Source organism: Protopterus annectens, chromosome 8.part0 (genome assembly GCF_019279795.1).
Source record: "Protopterus annectens isolate FY-2018-M chromosome 8.part0, PAN1.0, whole genome shotgun sequence".
Lineage (NCBI taxonomy): Eukaryota > Metazoa > Chordata > Ceratodontiformes > Protopteridae > Protopterus > Protopterus annectens.
Genome location: NC_056741.1, coordinates 1,347,096,563 through 1,347,118,487, shown reverse-complemented (window position 1 = coordinate 1,347,118,487; position 21,925 = coordinate 1,347,096,563). Strand labels below are relative to the sequence as shown.

Sequence of the window (21,925 nt, the reverse complement as noted above, 5' to 3'; positions counted from 1 at the left end):
ACAACATGAAGTTCCGAGAGGCTCCTGGTGAAGTGAACAGAAAATGCAGAAGGGGACTCGGGAGTTGCCCCAAAAATGGGTCAATGGAAGGGGAATAGGTAGTCCTGGGCTGTACATGAAAATCAATCTTCGGCACCATCTGCAGGGCCATAGGAGATATTGGCGTGGACACAATCGGTGCCGATGCTGGAACCACAGACAATGTAGAAGTGGTAGGAGCCATAATCTGTGTGGGTCTCATAGTCGACATCAACATATTAGTTGAGACAATCAGTGCCGATGTCGGGACTGTAGACAATACAGAAGTGGTAGGAGCCTTAATTTGTGTGGGAGTCGTAGTCAGTGTCGAAAGCACTGGTAAGGTTGTTGGTGCCGAAGTTTCACTCCATCCCATCAGTTTTGGAAACTTAGGTCTTGGTTCCAAAGAAGAACCTGCATGTTTGTGTTTCTTTACAGTTTATGCCGAGGGAGATGGCACAAAGTGGGTAGTTTTGGTACTAGAAGCTGGAGGAGACTGTTTGGTCTTGGACAAGGCTTCTTCAAAAGGGGCCTTAAGCCCTTTGAGAATCAGTTTACTTTTACATTTACATTCTATCAGGGCTCTATGACTGAAACCCTGGCAGACTGTACAGTCAACACTTAAAAGTGGCACACCCATACAATAAACGCAGAGATCCTGACCGTCAGAGTTCGGCATTTTCCTGCCACACTCTTTACATTGTTTAAAACCTGAAGGAGAACTTTTTGGTTTATCTGCCATCATCCTAAATAAAAACGAGGAGAGGCAGAAGAAAAATAGGAAAGGAAAGAAGAAAAGATTTCAAACCACACAATCACACCAGGGGAAAACTACCAGCAATGGTAGATAGAGAGATTACCTAACAGTAAGGGGAGGGAGGAAACTACCAACGATGGTAGTGGAATCAGCAATGGTAAAAGGATACACACAGACTTCTCTTAATGGGTAAGACCAGGAAAAGGGTTTTCCAGCTCAACATCTTTCTCAAGATTCGTTCCTGTCAAATGTCGTCTCTTCAGATTTATTTTTTTCCCCTTCTACCCTAGGCCTTTCTGATCCGTCAGGATCTCAAGGATGCCTATCTTCATACATTGGAACTTTCCTCTCCGGGCCTCCACTGAAAATGGACATCAATCCAGTTGGACTATCCAGGTCAACAAATGTAAAATAAAAATAAAAATAAAAAAAAGAAGTTAAAAATCAAGAAAAAAAAAGGAATATTTTACTTAGCTCTGAGAAAAGAATCAGCTGATGCGTCTTAGCAGTAAGATCTGGGGTAATGTAGAGAGGGGAATTATGGGTAGACCAGTAACTTTACAGATTTTTGGCTGGCACAAGCTATGTAACAGCCAGATCGGTTCAGAGTATCGGAACCATACCCAAGAGTTCCAAAAGTCGAGAATGGATGAAGATTGATAACATCAGATGTATTGTTTTCACATGCCTTAGTATGTTTATGTAAAAGGCACTAGTGTCTACTTTTCAATATCATATAAATGCTCATACACTCCCCTTTTTAAATAACCTTTCAGTTTTCCCAACATACAACTGTAGAATTATTTTTACTGTCCAACATACTGCCATTTGGTCAACTTTTATTTGTTCTGCATTAGTAATGTAAATGCACTGCTTACATGACCCACATTTACATGTCCCGAAAGGTAATTTTTTGACCCCTTTTAAATACAATACTGAGGGCTCTGAAAAAACTCGCAACATACTGGGTAATTTTGCCTGTCTTAGAATCATGGGATAGGTTTAGCAAATCCTGTACATTGAAATATACACAAGACTCTAAGACAGGAAAAATCATGCTAAAATATTGGGACATATTTTCAAAATTGCCCGATATGTTGAGAGTTTTTTCATAGCCCTCCCTCAACATTTGTATTTAAAAGGGGTCAATATCTGAAAGAAATTCTTGAAAAAAAAAGGGGGGGGGGACATATTTCCAGAAGATTAGAAACACAACACTGGGGTTTCCGGGCTACTAGGATGGCATCCTTAATCATCTCCACAGGGGGTATAATTTGGTAATCTTCCACCTCCTCAATCACAGCTTAAACATTTAGCTCCTTTTAAGGGGGAAGAATGAGAGGGGCAATTGTCAGCCCATAAACTGTCTTATGAACACTACTGTCACTCCAAAAGACAGACTTTATTGAAAAGGGGACTGTAGGCTTAAGACTCTGGGAAGACTGTCTCTCTCAAGAGATAAACACATCCAGAGCCTCATGCTCTTCAAAGTAACATGAAACAGAGGGATTACTCTACCCAACTCTGGGCAAATCCACATATTCATTCTCACACAGGGGTGTGCCAAATACTGAGCTACAAAGAATATGGCTCCCAGGAGTATGCTGACAAAGAAAGCACACTGAGGTGTGAGTGGCCTATCGTATGGCTTAAGCATTTGCATCAGACAATGTTTCCTAGGAGTACATTCCCACATCTGCAAATTAACTTCTCACCATCTGGCAACTGTCTGCCCGATACCAAAGTTAGAAACTGAAAAATCTTTCTTTGGGAAGATTTAGCAGACACCCCTAAGTGGGTGGTTTAACTCTGCTGAGCCTGTGAAGGGAAAGGGGGAAACTGGGGGACACAGAACGTAAGATGAAGTCCCAGTCTCGCAAACCTCTTAACATTTACGGTGAGGAGGTCTAAGAAACCAATCCCTAATATTAAGCTGACTGGCAGTTTCGAAGAAATTAACAAGCCTGCAATTTGAAATTCATCTCCAACAAAGTGGGAGCCAAGGGTTTGATTCCTTGGGATTTCCCTCTAAAACTGTGGATGAGTGCAAGCTCTAACCTCTCTAGACAGGTGAGATCAGGACTTGCATGGACCAGGTGTCCATTTTGGAACACTTACCACCACAGGAGGGCTAAGTTATAACCTACCACTGAAATTTTGGTCCTCATAACAACGGACTAGCTGAAACCTGGGGCAGCATGAGGAAACGCCTGCTAACAGGACTGTGCAACTGTCACCATCCTCCCAGTAATGAGGCAGGCTAGGAGTTTCTCTCTCAAGTGAGTGGAGGGGCAAGGATGAACTGGCACTTACAGCAATGCTTTACACTGTGCTTCTACTTTACATGGTTCAGGTCATGCCAGTGAAAGACTAAGCGGGTAATCGGACACAAACAAATGCAATAAACCTTCTTCCAGGAAAAGTATGTGGGAACTTTTTTACAAGTATGACGACAGAGTTCTAAACTGTTCCAAGAACTGGAGAGCTCAGGGGCTAGGCTCACTTATGGAGTCAGCAAACCATTATAAAGTGTGCCTACACTAGTTGCATGCATACCAAATGAGGAATCCTTGGGGAAAAATGTGCTTAACTGTGACTGGTTGACAGGAAGAATCAAAATACTAAACCATCAAAGTCATCAATTAATTTATATCACTTAGATAGAAGTCCTACTCAATCACTCCTATGAAACCCTGAAAATGCAAACATAAAGCTTTTAGACACTTGTATTCTGCAACGAGATGGTATTATCTAACTTTTTTTTTTTATTTTGTAGTTAAGCTGGGAGATCAGTATCATGTAAATATAACGGCAGGGCAAATTACTAATTTATTTTACATTATCAGCAAGACAAATACTGCAGAGTTGACGTACATCAAAGCACAGGTGTAATGGGAGATGTAAATACAGCCAGAAGGTTCTACTCACCCCCCCCCAAAAAAAAGCTGTGAATATGCAAACTTAAGTTTAGACACTTGTGCACTGCAGCAAGATGACATACCTCTTGTTTTTTGTTTTGAAGCTAAGCTGTGGGATTAATACTGTGTAAATGCAATGGCAGAGCAAATCACTAATGTACTTTACGTTATCAGCAAGATAAACACTGCAGGGATGACGTATGTCAAAGCACAGGTATAAAGGTAGATGCAAATAAATAGTCATATTACAGACAATATTCCAGTCTCCTGTTTTACTTCGAATGCCCACACTTCCAAAATCAACATGTTACTGAATTCTTACCTATCATCATGTGAATATTTTCAGGTTCAAGACCATTTAGAAATTTTCTTCTTAAACTCATGCCTTCAAAATCAACAAAGATCCTTCGCAGCACTTCAAAACCATTTTCAGGTACAATCTGGTAAGAAAAATACACATACTTTTTTTTATTAGAGATTTGTTATGTCCAACTACACCTCCTAAGTGTGAAACAAAATTTATTATAAATCCTGACACCACTCCTAACTCAGAGAAAAGATGCAGTAAAAATGAACAGAATCTAAGATTAAACATAACACAGTGCAACAAATAAAAATAAATAAATAAAAAATAAAAATAAATACAAGGAAGACTTTTAATTTGACGTGAAATGCTTCCCTAAGACATACAATCAACCCAAAGCTCAAGCTCAAACTTGCATGGCATCCAGGAGATAAAATAGGCTCTGTCCGGTCTGCTGAAAGCACAAGGCTTCATCAGTCAAACAAGATCAGACAACAATTTCTTAATTTGTTTGTGCTTAGAACAGGATGTGGTGCTCTGCCCACTCAGCATTGAGGGCAATGACTGTTCAAAGTGCTTCTATATTGTACATTGTATGGTATTGGTGTTACTCAAGAAAAAAAGCACATTATCAAATGCATTCAGTAGACTGATTCAGCTCTGTAAATCAGTAAATAATTAAACTTTTAATGTGTTCTGAAATTAATAAATAAGCAAATACATTAAACCAAACTAGCTTGTCAGTGCCAGTCCATCTTCAGCTACTTATGTGGCACCTGGCATCTCAGGCACAGCAATGCTAGCAAAAATAAGTAACAGGTGACCAAGGAGACACTAGGTAGGCAAATATTGACCTTCTCTCCCAACAAGATTACCATCATATCATAGGTTCACAGGCGTTTACTAGGCTAACGACCACAGAGGTCTTTTTAAGACTAGCCATGCATCCCAAATCTCTGAAAAGCTCTGGTATCCTTGAGAAGTGTAAGCAGGGGCTTGGCAGATGAAACATTTACAAGCAGGGGTTTGGGAAATGAACCATTTACAGGTTGCCTGTCTAAATGAGAGACAGGTGCCAAGCCAGTTGTAAGATTAGATATGATGGTACTTAACCGTAGTTAGCTGGCAACACTGTATGCCATGAGACTGAGAAATGAGAAGTCTTCAATAGGTGTCAGTCTTTCCCTTATGAACCAAGTCTTAGCATGAATTTCTCCAAACAATGTATTCAATTAATAAGGTTTTACTAGATGCTCACAATATCCGAAATACTGTTTTCATTAACAGTTCTGATAAACAATTCAAGTTGCTGTACATCATTCTGATTGTCCAGAACAATGTAAACTGACAGTCTCTAGATGACCTGTTTTCTGTACTCATGCTTGAATGTTAGACATCTTCTCTGAAGTAACAGGTCGAGTGGACTTACTAACATGACCTGTCTGCTATCCTGAACACAGCATATTATATTCTCTTTTTCAGTAATTTTCCTCTATTGACTATATCCACACCTAATCCTTGATCCTTAGGCTATGTCTTGTTTTTAGCTCAACTTATCTCTTGATTACTCTCTGCAATATTCCCTTGACAAACTGTTATTTCAGCAAGGTCAACATTCAGTGAAAGATTCTTTGTTTCTGCTTTCTAAAATGGATGCATAAACGAAACACCATTTCTAGCTTATTTTATTCTTTTAGCCTGTCTAATGTCTGTAAAATGAAAAACTCTGATCTAATACCAGTTATGAATTTCCTGTTTCCATCTAACTGTCCAAGTTGCACTTGAATTGGGTTAGGGGGGACATGGATCGGGAGCCTGTTCTAGAGATGGGGTAGTCTCTAGGATACATATTTCTCTCTCCAGCATGTCTTATTTATATCACAAGCAAGGTTTAAGTCTAGCACAGGTAATTCTGGTGCTGTTAATTTTGTGGATATGCAGGAGGTTCACCAGAGTGGGTCTGACAATGCCCTGTATGCCAGGCATAGATCTCCCCTCAATAGTTTGTAGGATACAGAATACAGGGCCAGGGCCTTGAGGCTGTCTGCATGGGACATTTTACTGACACCCTGCATTACTTTAGTGAGGAACCTCTGTGGACATTCCATCTGTTGGATATACCTGGTTAGGTATGTACCAAAGGGGGCACTATACTCTATGATAGGTCTGATGAATGCCAAATACAGTGGAACAAGGGCTTCCTAGACCTAGGTGCCATAGTTTTATTTATAAGTTGTGCAACATAGAATGATTTCCCCATTACTGTAGACATATGATGGTCAAAGGCTATATATTACTGTCTGTGTGTGTCCCAAAGTCCCTGACTACTGGGTCACCTCTAAGGAGTGTGTTGTCAATGGGATATTTACTGGGGGGCAGATGACTTCCCAAAGGATACTATTATGCATTTCTTGGCATTTAGTTCTAGTCCATGGATCTGACACCAGTTATTTGTCTGTGTCAGTCATTCTTGAAGAACATTTGTGTGGGTCTGGCATTCAATGACAGCTCCTAATTTGCAATCATCTGCAATTTAGTCAGCCAGAGATCACCAATATTAGCCTTGACTTCAGAGAAGGAAATGCCAAAAAGAAGTGGTCCAAGGACCAATCCTTAAGGGATTCCACATGTGACTGGCCTTTTTCTAGTGGTGGACTCGCCAATGATAACTACCTGGGTCCTATCTATGAGCCAGCTGGCTATCCACTGGGTGACATACAGGTCTTTACCTAACCTCAAGTTTGTCAACAACGCCTGAGTGGGGTATTGTGTCAAATGCCTTGGCTTGGTCAAAGCAGGCAGTGTGAACCATTTTGCCCTCATCCATTGCTTTGGTGACCTTCTCAAAGAAGTCCACCAAGTTGAGTAGGCATGACCTGCCCTTGATGAAACCAAAATGGGTTGGGTCCAGTGACTGGAGGTTTACTATGTCATTATTGATCATTTCGATGATAATTATTTCCATGGCTTTGCATATAAGACTAGTGAGACTTGAGTTTGCAGTGATGACCCACCTCTGTGCAGAGGGATGACTGCTGCTGTTCTCCATTAATGAGGCATGAAGCTTGTTTGGAGACTACAGTTAAATGCAATTTCAGAGGGCCTAAGACGTCATGTTTCTTGCTATTTAGAAGGCACCCTGGGATACTGTCTGGGCCCAGTGCTGAAGTGCTCTTGGCCTTAGTGAGAGCATTAAGGACCTGTTCCCCTGTGACAGCAGGAGTTGTTGTATTTGATGGTATTTCCTGAGGGAAGGTATCCCTTTACTTTGCAACATGGGGGTTGCTTCCTAACAGAGAATTACATATATTATGCATTTCCTATGCAGTTGCAGACCTACACAAATTAAGAGGTCTACTAGACCACAGCAGTTGAAGCACAGATGTTGACCATGGAATAACAGCTCATGCCTACTGCTGATGGACCACCACCAGAAGCCACAGGAAAAGAAAAAACATTTAGGAGCAAGTCAAATCAAAAGCTACATTCAGTAATTTGTACACCTAGCCTAATAAAAGAAATGCAATACCCACTTGAGGGATAGACTGCTATGATGAGTACAGAAAACAAAATGATATAACCTGATGTAATTTAAATTACAAAAAAGTATTAAACAGTGACAGCTGTAAAAATCTCTAAACCAATTAATACACACATCGCATTTATATGAATGTTTCACCTTTGCAGCTGTAGTTTTCACAATAATAAAAACACTCCCTCTGTTATAAAAGGCTTGTAAAAGACAATATGACCTAAAATGACTACAAAAAACGTGGCTAGGACTTGTTACACCAGATCCAGTTTTCTACAATGTAAAAATGTGTGTAGTTAGGTCATTTGTAAACAATAAAATTTTGCTAACACACTTGGGATTTATGGTTTACACCAGATCCAGTTTTCTACAATGTAAAAATGTGTGTAGTTAGGGCATTTGTAAACAATATAATTTTGCTAACACACTTGGGATTTATGGTTTACACCAGATCCAGTTTTCTACAATGTAAAAATTTGTGTAGTTAGGGCATTTGTAAACAATATAATTTTGCTAACACACTTGGGATTTATGGTTTACACCAGATCCAGTTTTCTACAATGTAAAAATGTGTGTAGTTAGGGCATTTGTAAACAATATAATTTTGCTAACACACTTGGGATTTATGGTTTACATATCCCACACAGTGATGCAGAGCAGACACCTAATTAGGATATTAAGTCTCAAGTAAGCACTGCACTCTGCTCTACAATAAAACAAGAGGACTTGCTTCAAAGTATGCATGCAGTGACCATATAGGTAAGAATTACTTTGAATTCTGTGCACCTTCCTGGTACAAGATCCAAGAATACAGATGAAGCCTATACAGAGTCCCTCAATTATCAATTATCAGTAACTCAGGAAAGGAAAACTGGCCAGCTTGCTTTATTTCAAGCCCAAACACAATCATGACAAAGAAAAGGAAAAGAAAATCAAAAATCCACATGGCAGATTTGGCTTCCTTTTATATACATAGAGGAGCTCGCGGCCTGCTTCTTCAGTTAATCTCATTGCCCCAAATACTCTCTTCCAATCTGTCACTTTCGTCTTAATTTTATTAATACCTTGGGCATAGGGCAAAATTATTTGTTTACGTAAATTTATGGCCACACCCCCTTTTTTTGCTGTTCATCACTTTTTTTTTTTTAAAGGATCAAACAGGATGGGTTTTAAATCCAAGGCTTGCCTCCTCAAAATGTCTTCTCAAATGAGGAGAACGTTGCACTGTCAAAAGGGCTAGGTGCTGTGGCAGTAGGAAAGGTTTCCAATTTGTCATAGTGAGTGTCCATGATGCTGCGGCAAGTTAAATCAAAGGGCAAGGATGTTAGCTGAAAAGGCAACACCCCCCTCCGCAAGAAACCTCAGATTGCCAGTGTATACTGGGATGTGAAAGTAAGCATATCTATGAGTGCTAGGGTTATGGACAATCTGGGGTTGAGGTGGGGAAAGAGATGGGAGGGAGGCTGTTGTAGTCCTCAGGGCCTTGTTGCTCCGCCACCCCTATGATTTTCCTCTATTTTTTGCTGCCACTGACTCTTTTGGAAGACCTTTCTACCTTTGGGATGTTTCCTTTTTTCCTGACTTCTACAGGATGGTCTCTGTTTAGGGTGGTAATTCCTTTTGTATTTTGATGATTAGGACATAACGTGTTTCACAAATTCCATGTTCTTCTTACCATTCAGATGAAGAGTAAGATCATGATGGTATTTGTGAACAGGGCGTATAGGTACTTCACAAATTTCATGTTGTTCTTATCCTCCATCTGAAATCAGAACAGAAGCTCCCTACTCAATGGGGCATTGAACAGCTGTATATCTACATCTTCAGATAGGGACTGTGTGCTCAACCAAGAAAACATTCTAAACTCCTACCCCATAGCAGTGACCTTAGATATTGCATCTACAGCATCATACCCACATTACATAGCACACACTCCCAAATGCAATGAGGTCTGAACTTGAAGCAAGGTAGCTATCATAGTTTTGTCCTGTACTCCTCCATAACTTTCCAACAGCTGCTTGAAGACGTGTTAATGTTATTTAATAAACACAGGTCTGGCAAATAAGAGATCTGAAGGTCAAGATGTTGAAGCATACACAATTCTGTCGTATCTACCTGCCTAATAATCTTTTTTTCCTTACTCCTTGGGAGTGTAGTGCACCTGAAATCAGCCTTAGCAGATTCCAGGGACTCTGTTGGTTTGTAAACCTAGTCAGGTCTCGGGGCAGGGGGTTGAGAGTCTGGGCTCAATCTAGTAGTGTCAAAAACATACAGAATATTATATTTATAAAGTAGCAGAAAGTATTCTAAGAAATAAGCAAACACAAGAATGAAGAAAGGATATTTTACCAATAGGAATGAATGCAAGTAGGGTACAGTACAGGCAAGAAGGAGGTGGAATTTACTGGAGAAAACTGACAAAACAATCGATGTATTGGGAGCAAATAACTAAACAGAGAAAGGCAAGAGAATGGGATGAGGCTGAGAAGATATTTAGACTAAAGGAAAGAGACTGTCTTCCCTAACAGGGACCAATAGTGTATGGGTAAAGAGAAAGGGATAGGAGATTCCTAAGTGGAAAACCAGCTCTGGCAGAGGTTTTGTTTAAATTTCTAACAGAAGCAGCTGTTAAAAATGGATAATTAGTAGGGCATATAAAACATTACACAACAACGACATTAATCAATCAGAGGAGGTAAGAAAGAGAGACTGAAAAAGCACTTTACAGGGGAACAAGTGGAGGACATGTGCATGGCTTTCAAAAATGCAACAAAGTCCAGAAGGTTTGGGATCTTTGCTTAGAAGTGTTAGCTTAGATTTTTTTTTTTTATATGTATACACCAAACAGATTTCAAAGAATTTTCGTAAGGTAGACAGCATATGTATTTGAAGTACTGAATACTATAAAAGTATTGAAGAGGGATCTTTAGAAAAGGGAAGGAGCAGATTACATAGAAACAAATGGAAAATGGGGTAACAACAGATGCAGAATAATGTTTAGGAAGAGGAATGAAGCTTAAGAGAAGGCAGGAATTCAGCAATTTAGTTAATTGTGGACCGATGATAATTATAAAGAAAAAAAAGACAAGTGATAGACAATGTATGCAAAATGAAAAAATGTTAATATCGTTTGTTTTCATGTGTGTTAATGTATGTTTGCCTACAAAATACAGGAGGGCTTAACGGATTGAAGGAATAGCTACTGTGTTGGGGCCACACCCCTGAAATTTTATGGACCTTTTCAGAAGAATGAGGTCAAAGCACTTGCAACTGACAATGGTCTCTAAAGGACATCAGTATCTCCAAAGGGCAGGCCCTTTAATAGAAAGTAAGAGGACAAAGAAGAGAAAATAAGAAGCTATGTACTTACCATAATGTTCTATGTTTGTTGTCCATCTCGACTACATTCTTGCAGGTTGGGTTCAGAGCTGTTCACAGCTCCGACTCGGCCGAATACTAAAGCTCGAGAGCTTCTTCTAGCTTGAGGCTAACCCCTTTCCCATGATGCTCTGGCCCACATACCCAGATTTTGTTTGCAAGCGAAAGATTAGACTAACCCCAAAAAACACAGCAGAAATATATCTACATACAAATACAGATGTTTGGTATGAGACAAAAACACCCAGAGACTCCAAATCATTGTAACTATGTACATAAGAATAGACTTGTCCACCCGTTCCTCCAGGAACGCAGGATGGGGGTAGGAGGGTGGGACGCAGGAATGTAGGTGAGATGGAGAACAAACATAGAACGTTATGGTAAGTACATAAGTTCTTAATGTTATATTGTCCTATCTCGCCGTAATTCTTGCAGGTTGGGACAGCATCCCTAGCACCTTAATCACAGGGTGGCTCAGGAGAAAATACTCTAATACAGTGGATCCAAAGGAAGACCTGTTCCAAGAGGCCACATCTAATTTATAATGAGGGATTGAGGTCTCATACATGTGGCAGCTGCACAAATAGAGTCTTATAGGAAGTCTGGCCTGAAAGGCCAAGGATGTAGAGACTGCTCTTGTGGAATGTCCTTTTATCTTCTCAGGTAGTTGTTTATTATTCTTACTGTAAGAGAAAGAAATGCAATCAGTCAGCCATTTTGACAACGTTACTTTGGAAACTGGTAACCCTTTCTTTCTGTCAGAAAAGGACACAAAAAGCTGATCAGATTTCCTGAGGGCTTTTGTTCTATGCAGATAATAGCATAGCTGCCTATGTACATTCAACTGGTGCAATTTATATTCTACCTTGTTGCTGTAGTTTGGAAAAAAACAAAGGCAATTCAATGGATTGGTTTATATTATTATCTGAACAAACTTTTGGAACAATGGATTAGTTCTCAAGGATACCCTATCCTTGTGGAAAATGATACAAGGGAAACAAATAGAATGAGCTTCTAATTCCGATACCAGTCTGGCAGAGGTTATGGCTACTAAAAAGAGAGTCTTCCACGACAAACTTCAAATCACAAGATGATGCGGGTTCAAAGGGTGGTGAAATCAATGAGTTTAGAACAAGACTTAGGTCCCAAGAGACTGAGGGCTCTTTGATCAGGGGTCTGAGTAAAAAAGTGCCTTTAAGGAAAGCTTTACATAACCTATGAGACATACTGGGAACTCCCATTTCCCCAGTATGGAAATTAGAAATGGCCGCCAACTGAACTCTGACTGTCGCCACTGCAGCTCCTTCATCAAAGAGTTTGGAAAGAAATTGTAGGACAGCGGTAATAGGAGCTGTAAAAGGTTCTATGTTCTGCCCCGCAGCCCAGCATGAAAATCTTTTCCAGTTACTGGAATACAATCTCCTTGTGGATGGTTTATGGGAAGAGGTAAGAATATGACTTACTGCAGGTGGAAAAGAATAACACCTGGCTAAGCGTGGAATTGGAGCAGGCATACTGTCAACTTGAAGGCTTGGACATACGGATGGAACTTCCCCAAAGAATGGGTCAGGAGGTCTGGAATTGGATCCAAGGTTCTTCAGGCAGATGGGTCAGAAGAAAGGGGAACCAGACTTGTTGAGGCCAGTAAGGAGCACGTAGGATCATAGTGCTTCTCAATGAGCTGGCTTTCTGCAGTACTTTGGGAATTAGATGAAAGGGGGGAAAAGCATAGAGCAGTCCCTGGGGGCCAATCGTGAACCAGTGCATCCCTTGCTGACTTGACCAGAGGAGGAATGATGGCAAAGTAGTTGCTGCATTTGGGATTCATGGAAGTGGCGAAAAGGTTGCAGCAAGGCTGGCCCCATTTTTGAAAGATCTCTTCCACGATCTCTGCTTTGAGGGACCACTCGTGAGGCAACAGAATAGGTCTGCTGAGTTCGTCTGCTATCATGCTGGATTTCCCCGGGATGTGCATTGCTATCGGAAAGAGCTGAGTAGTGATCGCCCACTGCCAAACTCGTTGTGCCTCCCGACATAGTGGGTAGGATTCGGTTCTTCCCTGCTTGTTGTACCACACTACTGACATATTGTCTGTCTAAACTGCAACTCTCTCTGTCGGTAGAGAGTCCTAAAATGCTTGCAATGCATAGAGCACCGCTCTCATCTCCAGAACATTGCTGTGCAAGTGACTTTCGTATTCTTACCATAGGTCTTGGACTGTCACCACCAGATAATGCTCCCCCCACCCAATCTGGGATGCGTCCGTGGTCAGTACTGTATTGGGTTGAAGGAGGACAAGGGGTAGACCCTGATACAACTGGTCCATCTGCAGCCACCAAAGGAGATCTTTTCTGCAAGAATCCGTGATGATAATCTGATGTGAAAGAAGAACATCTTGCACTGTCCACTGAGCAAACAGCAGCCACTGTAGAACCCTCATGTGTAGTCGTGCTAGGGGAACTAGAAGAATAGCTGCTGCCATGGTACCCAGAACTCGCAGCACATATCTGTCCTGAACTTTTTTCTCTGACATCAAAATCCTGATTTGCTAATGAAGGGACTGTATTCTGTCTGGGGTAAGTTTTGCAGTCATATTTCTTGAATCCAGTTCTGCACCTAAGAAGGTAAAATGCTGAGACGGTGACAAGGCAGACTTTTTTAAAGTTTACTGTGATGCCTAGTATGGTGCACAGTGACATTGTTTCATCTCTTGCTCAGAGTAGCAGATGCTTGGTGGTGGCGGATAGGAGCCAGTCATCTAGATATGGAAACGCACGAAATCCCTGACATCTCAAGTGAGCCTTGACCACTGCCATGTATTTGGTGACCACTCTGGGGGCTGCAGTGAAACCAAAGACCAGGGCTCGAAATTGGTAATGACTGGCTCCCAGCCGAAAGCGCAAGTGTCTCCTGGACCGCCTGTCCATCTTTATATGGTAGTACGCATCCTGGAGATATATTGAGCACATCCAATTGTCTTTCCCTATAAACAGGAATATTGACTGCAGAGTTACTATCCAGAACTCTGACTTCTTCACTGCTTTGTTTAGCTTGCTGAGATCTAGAATGGATCTCCAGTCCCTTCTTTTTTGGAACTAAAAAGAATCTCGAGTAAGTTCCGGATCCCATTTGGTCTGCGGGGACCTCTTGGATGACCCTTTTTTCTAGCAACGAGAGTATCTCTTGTGTTGCACAGTCCTTTTGACCGGGTGGAACATCTGGTAAGGACTTGTTTACTGGAGGGGGAATGGAAAATAGTATGCAATAGCCTCTGGATATAATTGTTTGTACCCATTTGTCTTGGGAGATTTCATGCCAGGCGTTTGGGTACAGTGACAATCGACCTCCGACTGCCCCCAGAGAAGAGCAGATGGGCCTTCTTTCAGGAGCGCTGGAAGGGCCTGTCAGAGAATGAATCTCTGTCACCCTTATTTTGTGGACCCCCCCCCTGCCGCGAGGTCGGTGTCTTCCATTATAACTCCCCCACCCCTGCGGTAAGAGTTACCACATGCATCAGAGACACCTTTTTGGGACTTGCAGAACCACATCTTCCCGCCCTTTTGACCTTTGGGCTAAGGTCTAGACGGGGCAGAGAAACGGACTTCAATGGCAGATAAGGTCTTCCCGCCCTGCTCGCACCTGGTCAAAGTTTCTTTCACCTTTGGTCCAAAAAGGGATGAAACATCAAAGGGGGCGTGGGTGAAGGAAGGCTTGAAGGGCTGGGGCAAAGTTGTAAAGGTGCATCCAGGAATGCCTCCTCAGGGAAATTCCTGTCGCTGCCGTTCTACTTGCTCCATCACCTGCATTCGAAAGGAGTCTCATGGAGGAGTTGACCATGGAATGGAGGGTGGAAAGCTGTGAGGATACTTTGTCCGTAGACCCCTGAGCTACAGCATCCTGAATGGCATCTCCAAGCTCTTTGAGGAGATCCCTTTGAAGTCTCGTAAAATGGGTAAGGTAATTCAGCAACTGTAAGGTGAAGGCCACTAAAGAAAAGGCATGCTTTTCTATGGTTCTAGACTCCTTAAGAGGATGGACAGATAAGGAGGTCTCCAATAACTCCTTCTTAGTGGCCACCGCCGCCACCACCATGGCATCTACAGGGACACCTTTAGTCAGGAATTCCTTCTCTGTGGGAGCAGTAATAAATTTGTTAGTTGTATCAGGCAATGTCCAGGCCTTACGAGAAATGACACCCAATAGTTGGTCAAATGGGGAGTCATCCAGGAGGTGGAAGGGCGAGACCCAAAAGCCTCCAGGTATACCGATTCGTCCTTTGAAGGGTTGGTGGACTTCCAGCCACCCCTCTGTTTTAGGATGTCACAGAAAGAGCCATCCTCAGAGGGGGACCCCTCAGAATCATCCAAATCGGTATCAGAAGTGACAGACTCAGGGGAGTCTATGTACTTCCTCTTGCACAGTCTCTTCCTAGGGACTTCGGAGGGGTAGTCCGGAGAAGTTTCGGAAGAGACAACGCCACCTGTAGGGGACTCCTGAGGCTCTGGGTCTCTATGCTTGGGAGGGGGTGGCGATGAGGAGATAGACACTGGCACCTGGGAGGGATGAGAGGTTGGCGCCGAGACTGGGACGGTCTGGGAAGACAGCACCCTCTCCATCAGTTTGAAAAACCCCCTCCCCGCTCCAAAGGGACTCTCCGCTCCGAAGAGACAGAAGGTCGACTGAGTTAGGAGCTGAGCTTAACTTAGCTGAGGCACAGAGAAGTAGAGTTGGATCGGACGACTGTCCGCGCTGACTCTCCTCTCTGGACTCGACTAGCGTGCATGGGCTCCTAGACTCCTCGACATCGGAAGGAGCCGAGGAGATCAGTCGAGGTAGGAACCGAAGATTCGAAAGGTGGTCTCGGTGCCAACTGTTCCTCTACTATCGGATCCAATCTCTCTGGCCCCGAAGACTCCAGGGTGACCAGAGGAGGAACCGAAAAGGCAGGCGCCGGAATGGTACGGCTCCGATTCCTTTGGGGCCGGAGATGACAAAATTTTTGCTAGGGCCGGTGTTCAGAGCAATCTCTTCACCACCCGCTCCAAGTCATCATCAGATAAACTCCTCGAAGAACGGGTGGACAAGGAAGGAGACCTGCCTCTCTCTAATATAGGAGATCTCAGTGTTGGAGATACTGGCTCCAATAAAGGAGACAGACTCCTTGATATCACTATCGGCTCCATGGACACTCTAGGCGCTGAAGAAGATTCTTTGGTTCCATACTTTTTGGAATCGAGAGCCCTTGGTTCCGATACAAGCAATTTCTTTGGTGGTTCTGAAACTGGAGCTGTAGAGGCCGGTCTTTTCGGTGATTTAGTGTGGGTTAAAGAAAGGGGAGGAAGATTTGGAGCTCTGGGTATCTAAAGCTTCCTGAAAGGACCCTTTCAATAAACCCCATGCCATCAACTTACTCCTCCTCTCATGGAGCACCCTGCTACTGAATGCATGACATATGGTGCAGGGGTCCTGTAAATGGATGGCACTGAGGCAGTAAACGCAACTTGTGTGCCCATCCTTAAGAGACATCTTTTGCGTGCATTTATCGCACTTCTTGAACCCTAACTGCTTATGCTCCCTGGGTTCCTTCTCCTTATCTTTAGACATCCTGTCTAACACTACAGCCAAGCAAATTAACTAAGTGACTAACATTAAGATGAAGGCTATAACTGGAAAAAAACACAACAAACTATAACTACCACTATAAATCACAGAAAAAGAGGATACAGATACAAATATAAATATACCTTTTTTTTTTTAAAAAAGGTAGCAGCAAGAAAAAAGGGGAAAGGTATATGAATCCGCTAACTGAAACAGATTCTAACCATAAGGGGGACCGTCCCTCAAACTTAAACAGGCTGCGAGAGCCCTCTAAGTTACATGGAACTCTCACTAGTAGTTGGGAAGGGGAAAACTAAGAACTACAAAGACCTGATGTAGAAAACACGAAAACTAACTATCTGGAAAGAAAGGTAGCAAAGAGAGAGAAACTTTAGACAAACAGAATTAGAAAAAAAAACTATACTTAACCAACGAGCCAGCAGGAACACTTCTTGATAGCTTGAGCGGCAAACAAAATCTGGGGATGTGGCCCAGAGCATCATGGGAAAGGGGTTAGCCACGACCCAGTGGAACCTCTTGAGCTTTAGTATTCGGCCGAGTCAGAGCTGTGAACGACTCTGAACCCAACCTGCAAGAATTATGGCGAGACAGGACAACATAACATCCTAACATTTATATTCTAGATCTTCTCCCTCATTCCTGAAGTCTGGGAAATCTGCATCTCTCATTGGAGACGTCTCCCTCCTTTTGGAGAGCCTTACTCCAGATGCAAGGGCTGGAAGCACCACAGCAACTGCAAAAATCCCTGTGTCAGAATAAACACTCTACAGGGGAAGTATCTAGGTACTTGAGCCCATCACTGGTTATAACTCAGGCCTACAAAGGTGTGAGCCTCAGAGTGGGTTCTTGGACGTGGTGGTGGATGATGGGGGCTTTACAACCTGAAGGAGGGATTCCCTGGATTCCAAATTTCTAATCATGTGTGTATCCTGTCCTCCTTTACAAGGAGTATGGATAAACAGTTCTGCTCTTGCTCGATAATTAAGCAATGTTTAGGAGTGAACATTCTGTCATCCCTGTCAGGTCCATCGGTTGTTTGGTGAAATATGACAGCAGTCACCAGCATGGCAACCTCCTTCACTGGAGTCCCAAGCCATACTTGAGTGCTCCACAGTACTAATGCCCTCACACCTAGGATCCCTCATGGAATCCTTCGACTTCATGGTCTTTTATCTCCTCTCATTTTTTAACATGTTTATTACACCATCATATTTTAAAAACTAAGATGGTTGTACATATATTACTAGATATTATATTTGTAGATATTAGTAGATAAGAAAAACACATTGTAATAACATTTTCCATTTTTTTTACTGTCATGCAACATACACATTTTCTTTTTAACAATTTTCATTTACTCCACCATTATGGACGTTGCTTCAACCTCTGCCTTCACTTAAACTTCACTCATCCTGAATATTTTCCATTTACTTCTCCCACAAATGCCATTCATTTCTACGAAATTTGCTCCGTCTCTTTTCTGAACACTTCATCTCCAGTTCCGTTATCATCTTGACAATACTAGGAGTTTCCTTTGTTTTCTAGTAATTCCTTTTTTTGGCAGTCAGTAACATTAACCTTAGTTAAGGCAATACCAGGTCAAAGTAATTCAAATCCTATATCACGTTCAAAAATAACCATTTCCTTAGTTACAACCATTTGTTTCCTAAGATTTCTATTAAAGTACTTAACTGGGAAAATTTACAATTTGCCAGCTTCGTACATTATCAAAAACATACTCCAAATTATCGCTATTCCTTCATCGCACTTCCAGCATTTGCTAACTACCTAAACCACCTTGTTTTATGGGGAGAATAAGCTCATCCCACTTAACTCTTGGCCTCTACCCCTCCCAAATGAATCATTATTCACAACTTCTCCTCAGATTGATACAATATGCCTGAACTGTATACAAGACTAAAGGATCTAAATGCATTTTCATAGCTTATCATCTCTCTATCCATATCCACAAACAGTTTCGGCTATCTTGATTTTTGTATTTTTTTTTTAATTCTTCTAACTGCCATGCAGAATCATTTTAATTCATACATCTGAATATTTATCTTATGTCCCGATACGTAATGGTACTTTTCAGCCAATTCATGTGTGGTATATAATTTACAGCTATAGCCTTTGTTCTATCTTTACTAATTTTATAATGTGAAAAGACTCAACTGCTTCAAACTGTTCCAGAACACCAAACATCACTACAAATAAAGCTTTTTCCAGTACTACACCAATGATATTCTTGTGACCATGACTCAAAATATAAAGCAAACAAAGGGAAGAGGACATTCCAGTCTGGTTTCTCTGGTTACAGTTAGTCAGTGAGGAACCCTCAACTTAATTCTTGCCTCTGAACTTTCACATATCCTGCTTATTAACCCTGTTACTTTACCAAATTGATGTCCTACTTCTAAAATCCCAGCTATCAAATGTTTTCTCTACATTAATACCCTACAACAGAGGTGTTTTCTTACACTCTGCTCCATTCTGGATCATCATTTTTCTATTAATGCTGCCAAATATTTGCCTCCCCTCCACAAAGTCACTGTGATCCATATCAACTTTAGTAACACCTTCACAGTTTCTTATCTAGTATAAACAAACTTGTTATAATCATGATTTAAAATTTAAGGGAGTCTATATGCAGCTGAACCTGAAAGGAGTTTACTTTCCTTTGGGTAATACAGCTGCTGCGCTTTCTTCCAAGATGATGGTACACCCCCACTCTTCTAAAAAATACTGTTAAAGTCTTGAATATCTTTACCCATTTTTCCCTCCTGGCTGCTAAATTTCCACAAGAATACTGACTGTTTTGACAGACTTCCCAGTGAATGATTATATATCACAATGTTTCTCTCTGCTCTTTCTAAGCTCGATTTAAGTCTCATCTTCCTTTAACCTTGGCACTATTAAGTCCTCATAAATATTTCCATGCATGTATTTTCTTGATTTTCCTACTCCTCTGCTTTATACAAATGTTCATAAAATGTTCACTCTCTCCAATACCTCTACAGGACCTTTGGTTATTTTTGTTGTCAAAGGCTCAGCAAGTCTTGCTATAACTCTTTCTACATTTTGTTGCCCAAGTCATTATACTAAACATTTTTGCATTCTAGAGTTAAAAATATATAGTAGCAACCTTTCTAAACTTATGAGTATTATCCAAATACTCCCTTATTCTCCCTTTAGCACTCTGACGTTGATCCTCTTTTTCTTCTGTGAGACTCACTCCTCTTTGACAATATTTTATCCTCTGTTAACACACCCAAATAATTTATATTACACTAACTTCTCTTAGTTTTTTTTTAACTCTTATTTTCATTTAACACCTTTATTAAATAACTTAAGACATAGACAGACATATTTATATAAAAGAAAAAAATAGGATTTGTTCCCAGATACATATTATACACCACATTATGTTTTTTAATTACCACTCCAACATTACAGAAATTTCTGAATTCCTGCCGTCTGTTAAATCTCACTCCTCCTCCAGAAAATGATTCTGCATGTACTGTTCCAACAAATTCCATTTATTTCTATGTACCGTGCTCCTATCCTTTTCTAAAGATCCAAATTTCAGTTTTTTTATCTCTGTCAAAAATATTCAATCCTTCCAATACAGTTGGTTTAGACTCTTGCACTTTTAGTAGATACCAGAATTTAACTTAACAAGGCCTTACTATGTCTATGCAAATTCAGAACCTGTGTCCCAGCTCAAAAGAATTTTCTTAATCGAACCCATTTTTCACAATATTTCTGACAAAGCACTCTGTAGGGAACTTTTGAAGCCTGCCAACTTATTACACTCCCAAAACATACGTACCCCATTTACCTCTTTCTTCCACACAGTGCCTTCAACATCTGCCATCTACCCGAGAAAAAAATTTGCAGTCTGCTTGGGATAGAAAAATACCCATGCAAACACTTCTAAGCAAAAATCCTACATTTTCTAGACTTTGTTGCATACCTGAGAGCTGTACATATGCCCTCACATTTTTCCTTGTAAACTGCTTATCTAATCTCTCTTCCTAATCTTTTCTAACATCCTCTAATGGATTCATATAGTTACACAATATTTCATATGCCCTACTAATCCCCCCCCCCTTCTCACAGCAGCTTCTGTTCTAGATTCAACTAAAAAAATCTACCAGAGCAGGTTGTTTACTTAGGATTTCCACATACCTTTCTCTTTCCCTACACCCTGATATCAATTCCTGGTAGGGAAGGCAATCTCTAGCCTGTAGTCCAGATGTCTTCTTGGCCTCTTTACATTATGTTACCTTTCTCGGTCTCTGGAGTTATTTCCTCCCAATATCTTGGTTCCTTCACCAGTTTTATCTAGTAAATTCCAGGCCCCCTTTTGCCCATCCACTGTACCCCTAACTACAACTTTACCTAGTTGTTAGAATCTCTTTTCTCCATTCAAGGGTTGGCACAGTTCTTAGAGTACTTTCTCCTACTTATTGTTGTTATTCTCCTTAAGGATATGCATCCAAGGTCCCACTTTCTCCTTATTTTTTAAGTTTCCCCCTATTTTTTCATCACCCCTTTCCACTTTGAATTACAGCTTTCTCCTTGTGTATGTGTACAAGCCTTAATTGTGCAGTTCTTAAATATGCCTTCAGATTAAGTAATCCTAAACGACTCTGTTTTAATATAAAGATCAACTTATCCCACTTGAACTTTGCCCTTGTCCTTTCCAAATAAATTCCTTCAACTCTTTAATAATTACTGTACACAATTTCCACTCTGGTTGATAAAAATATATCCAACCTATATATAAAACCTGAGGGATTAAAACCATATTCACTGCTTGCATCTTACCATCCATAAACAACAGCTTCCCAGTTTTTTGAATTATCTTTAGTTTAGTCTCTTCCCACATATACTTAGCTGTCACAACAGAAGACTTTTTAATCCATATTTCTAAATACTTCATTTTATTGTGTCCTAATAAACATGGGTATTCCTGAACCAATTAATGTATAGGTCCATAACTTACAGAGTCTTTGTTTTCTCCTCATTAATTTTATATCTTGAAAAGACTTGAAATGGTCTCAAAATGTTCCACAACACTCATGTGCAAAATAAGAGAAGGCAAATAAAGCCAGCTTTTCTTGATTACCCTACTAATTATATCTTTGAATTTCTGAGTCCCTTATTTTCTTTGCCAATAGGTCTAAATATAAAAAAGTAAATAAAGGAGAAAGACGGCACCACCTCCTGAATGCTTTGTTTAGAAACAACATATCAGAGAGGAACCCTCATATATCCTCCTAATTAAACTTATCATTGCATCAGGGAATGCAAATGCTTCTATTGCCCTACGTATAAAATCCTACTCTGTCAAATGCTTTCTCTGTATCAAGACCCACAGACAGCAGCATTTT

General features: G+C 41.0%; 1 protein-coding gene across 5 annotated transcripts in view; it reads right to left on the bottom strand.

Moving 5' to 3' along the window:
- The window catches only part of KMT2A (lysine methyltransferase 2A), a 3,231,120-nt gene that overhangs the window by 935,307 nt on the left and 2,273,888 nt on the right, over positions 1 to 21,925 (bottom strand). For all 5 annotated transcript variants that reach the window (XM_044080894.1, XM_044080898.1, XM_044080897.1 and 2 more), the window contains exon 23: positions 4,016 to 4,133. In XM_044080894.1, the coding sequence (XP_043936829.1) occupies positions 4,016 to 4,133 (118 nt within the window). The remainder of the gene's footprint in view (positions 1 to 4,015; positions 4,134 to 21,925) is intronic.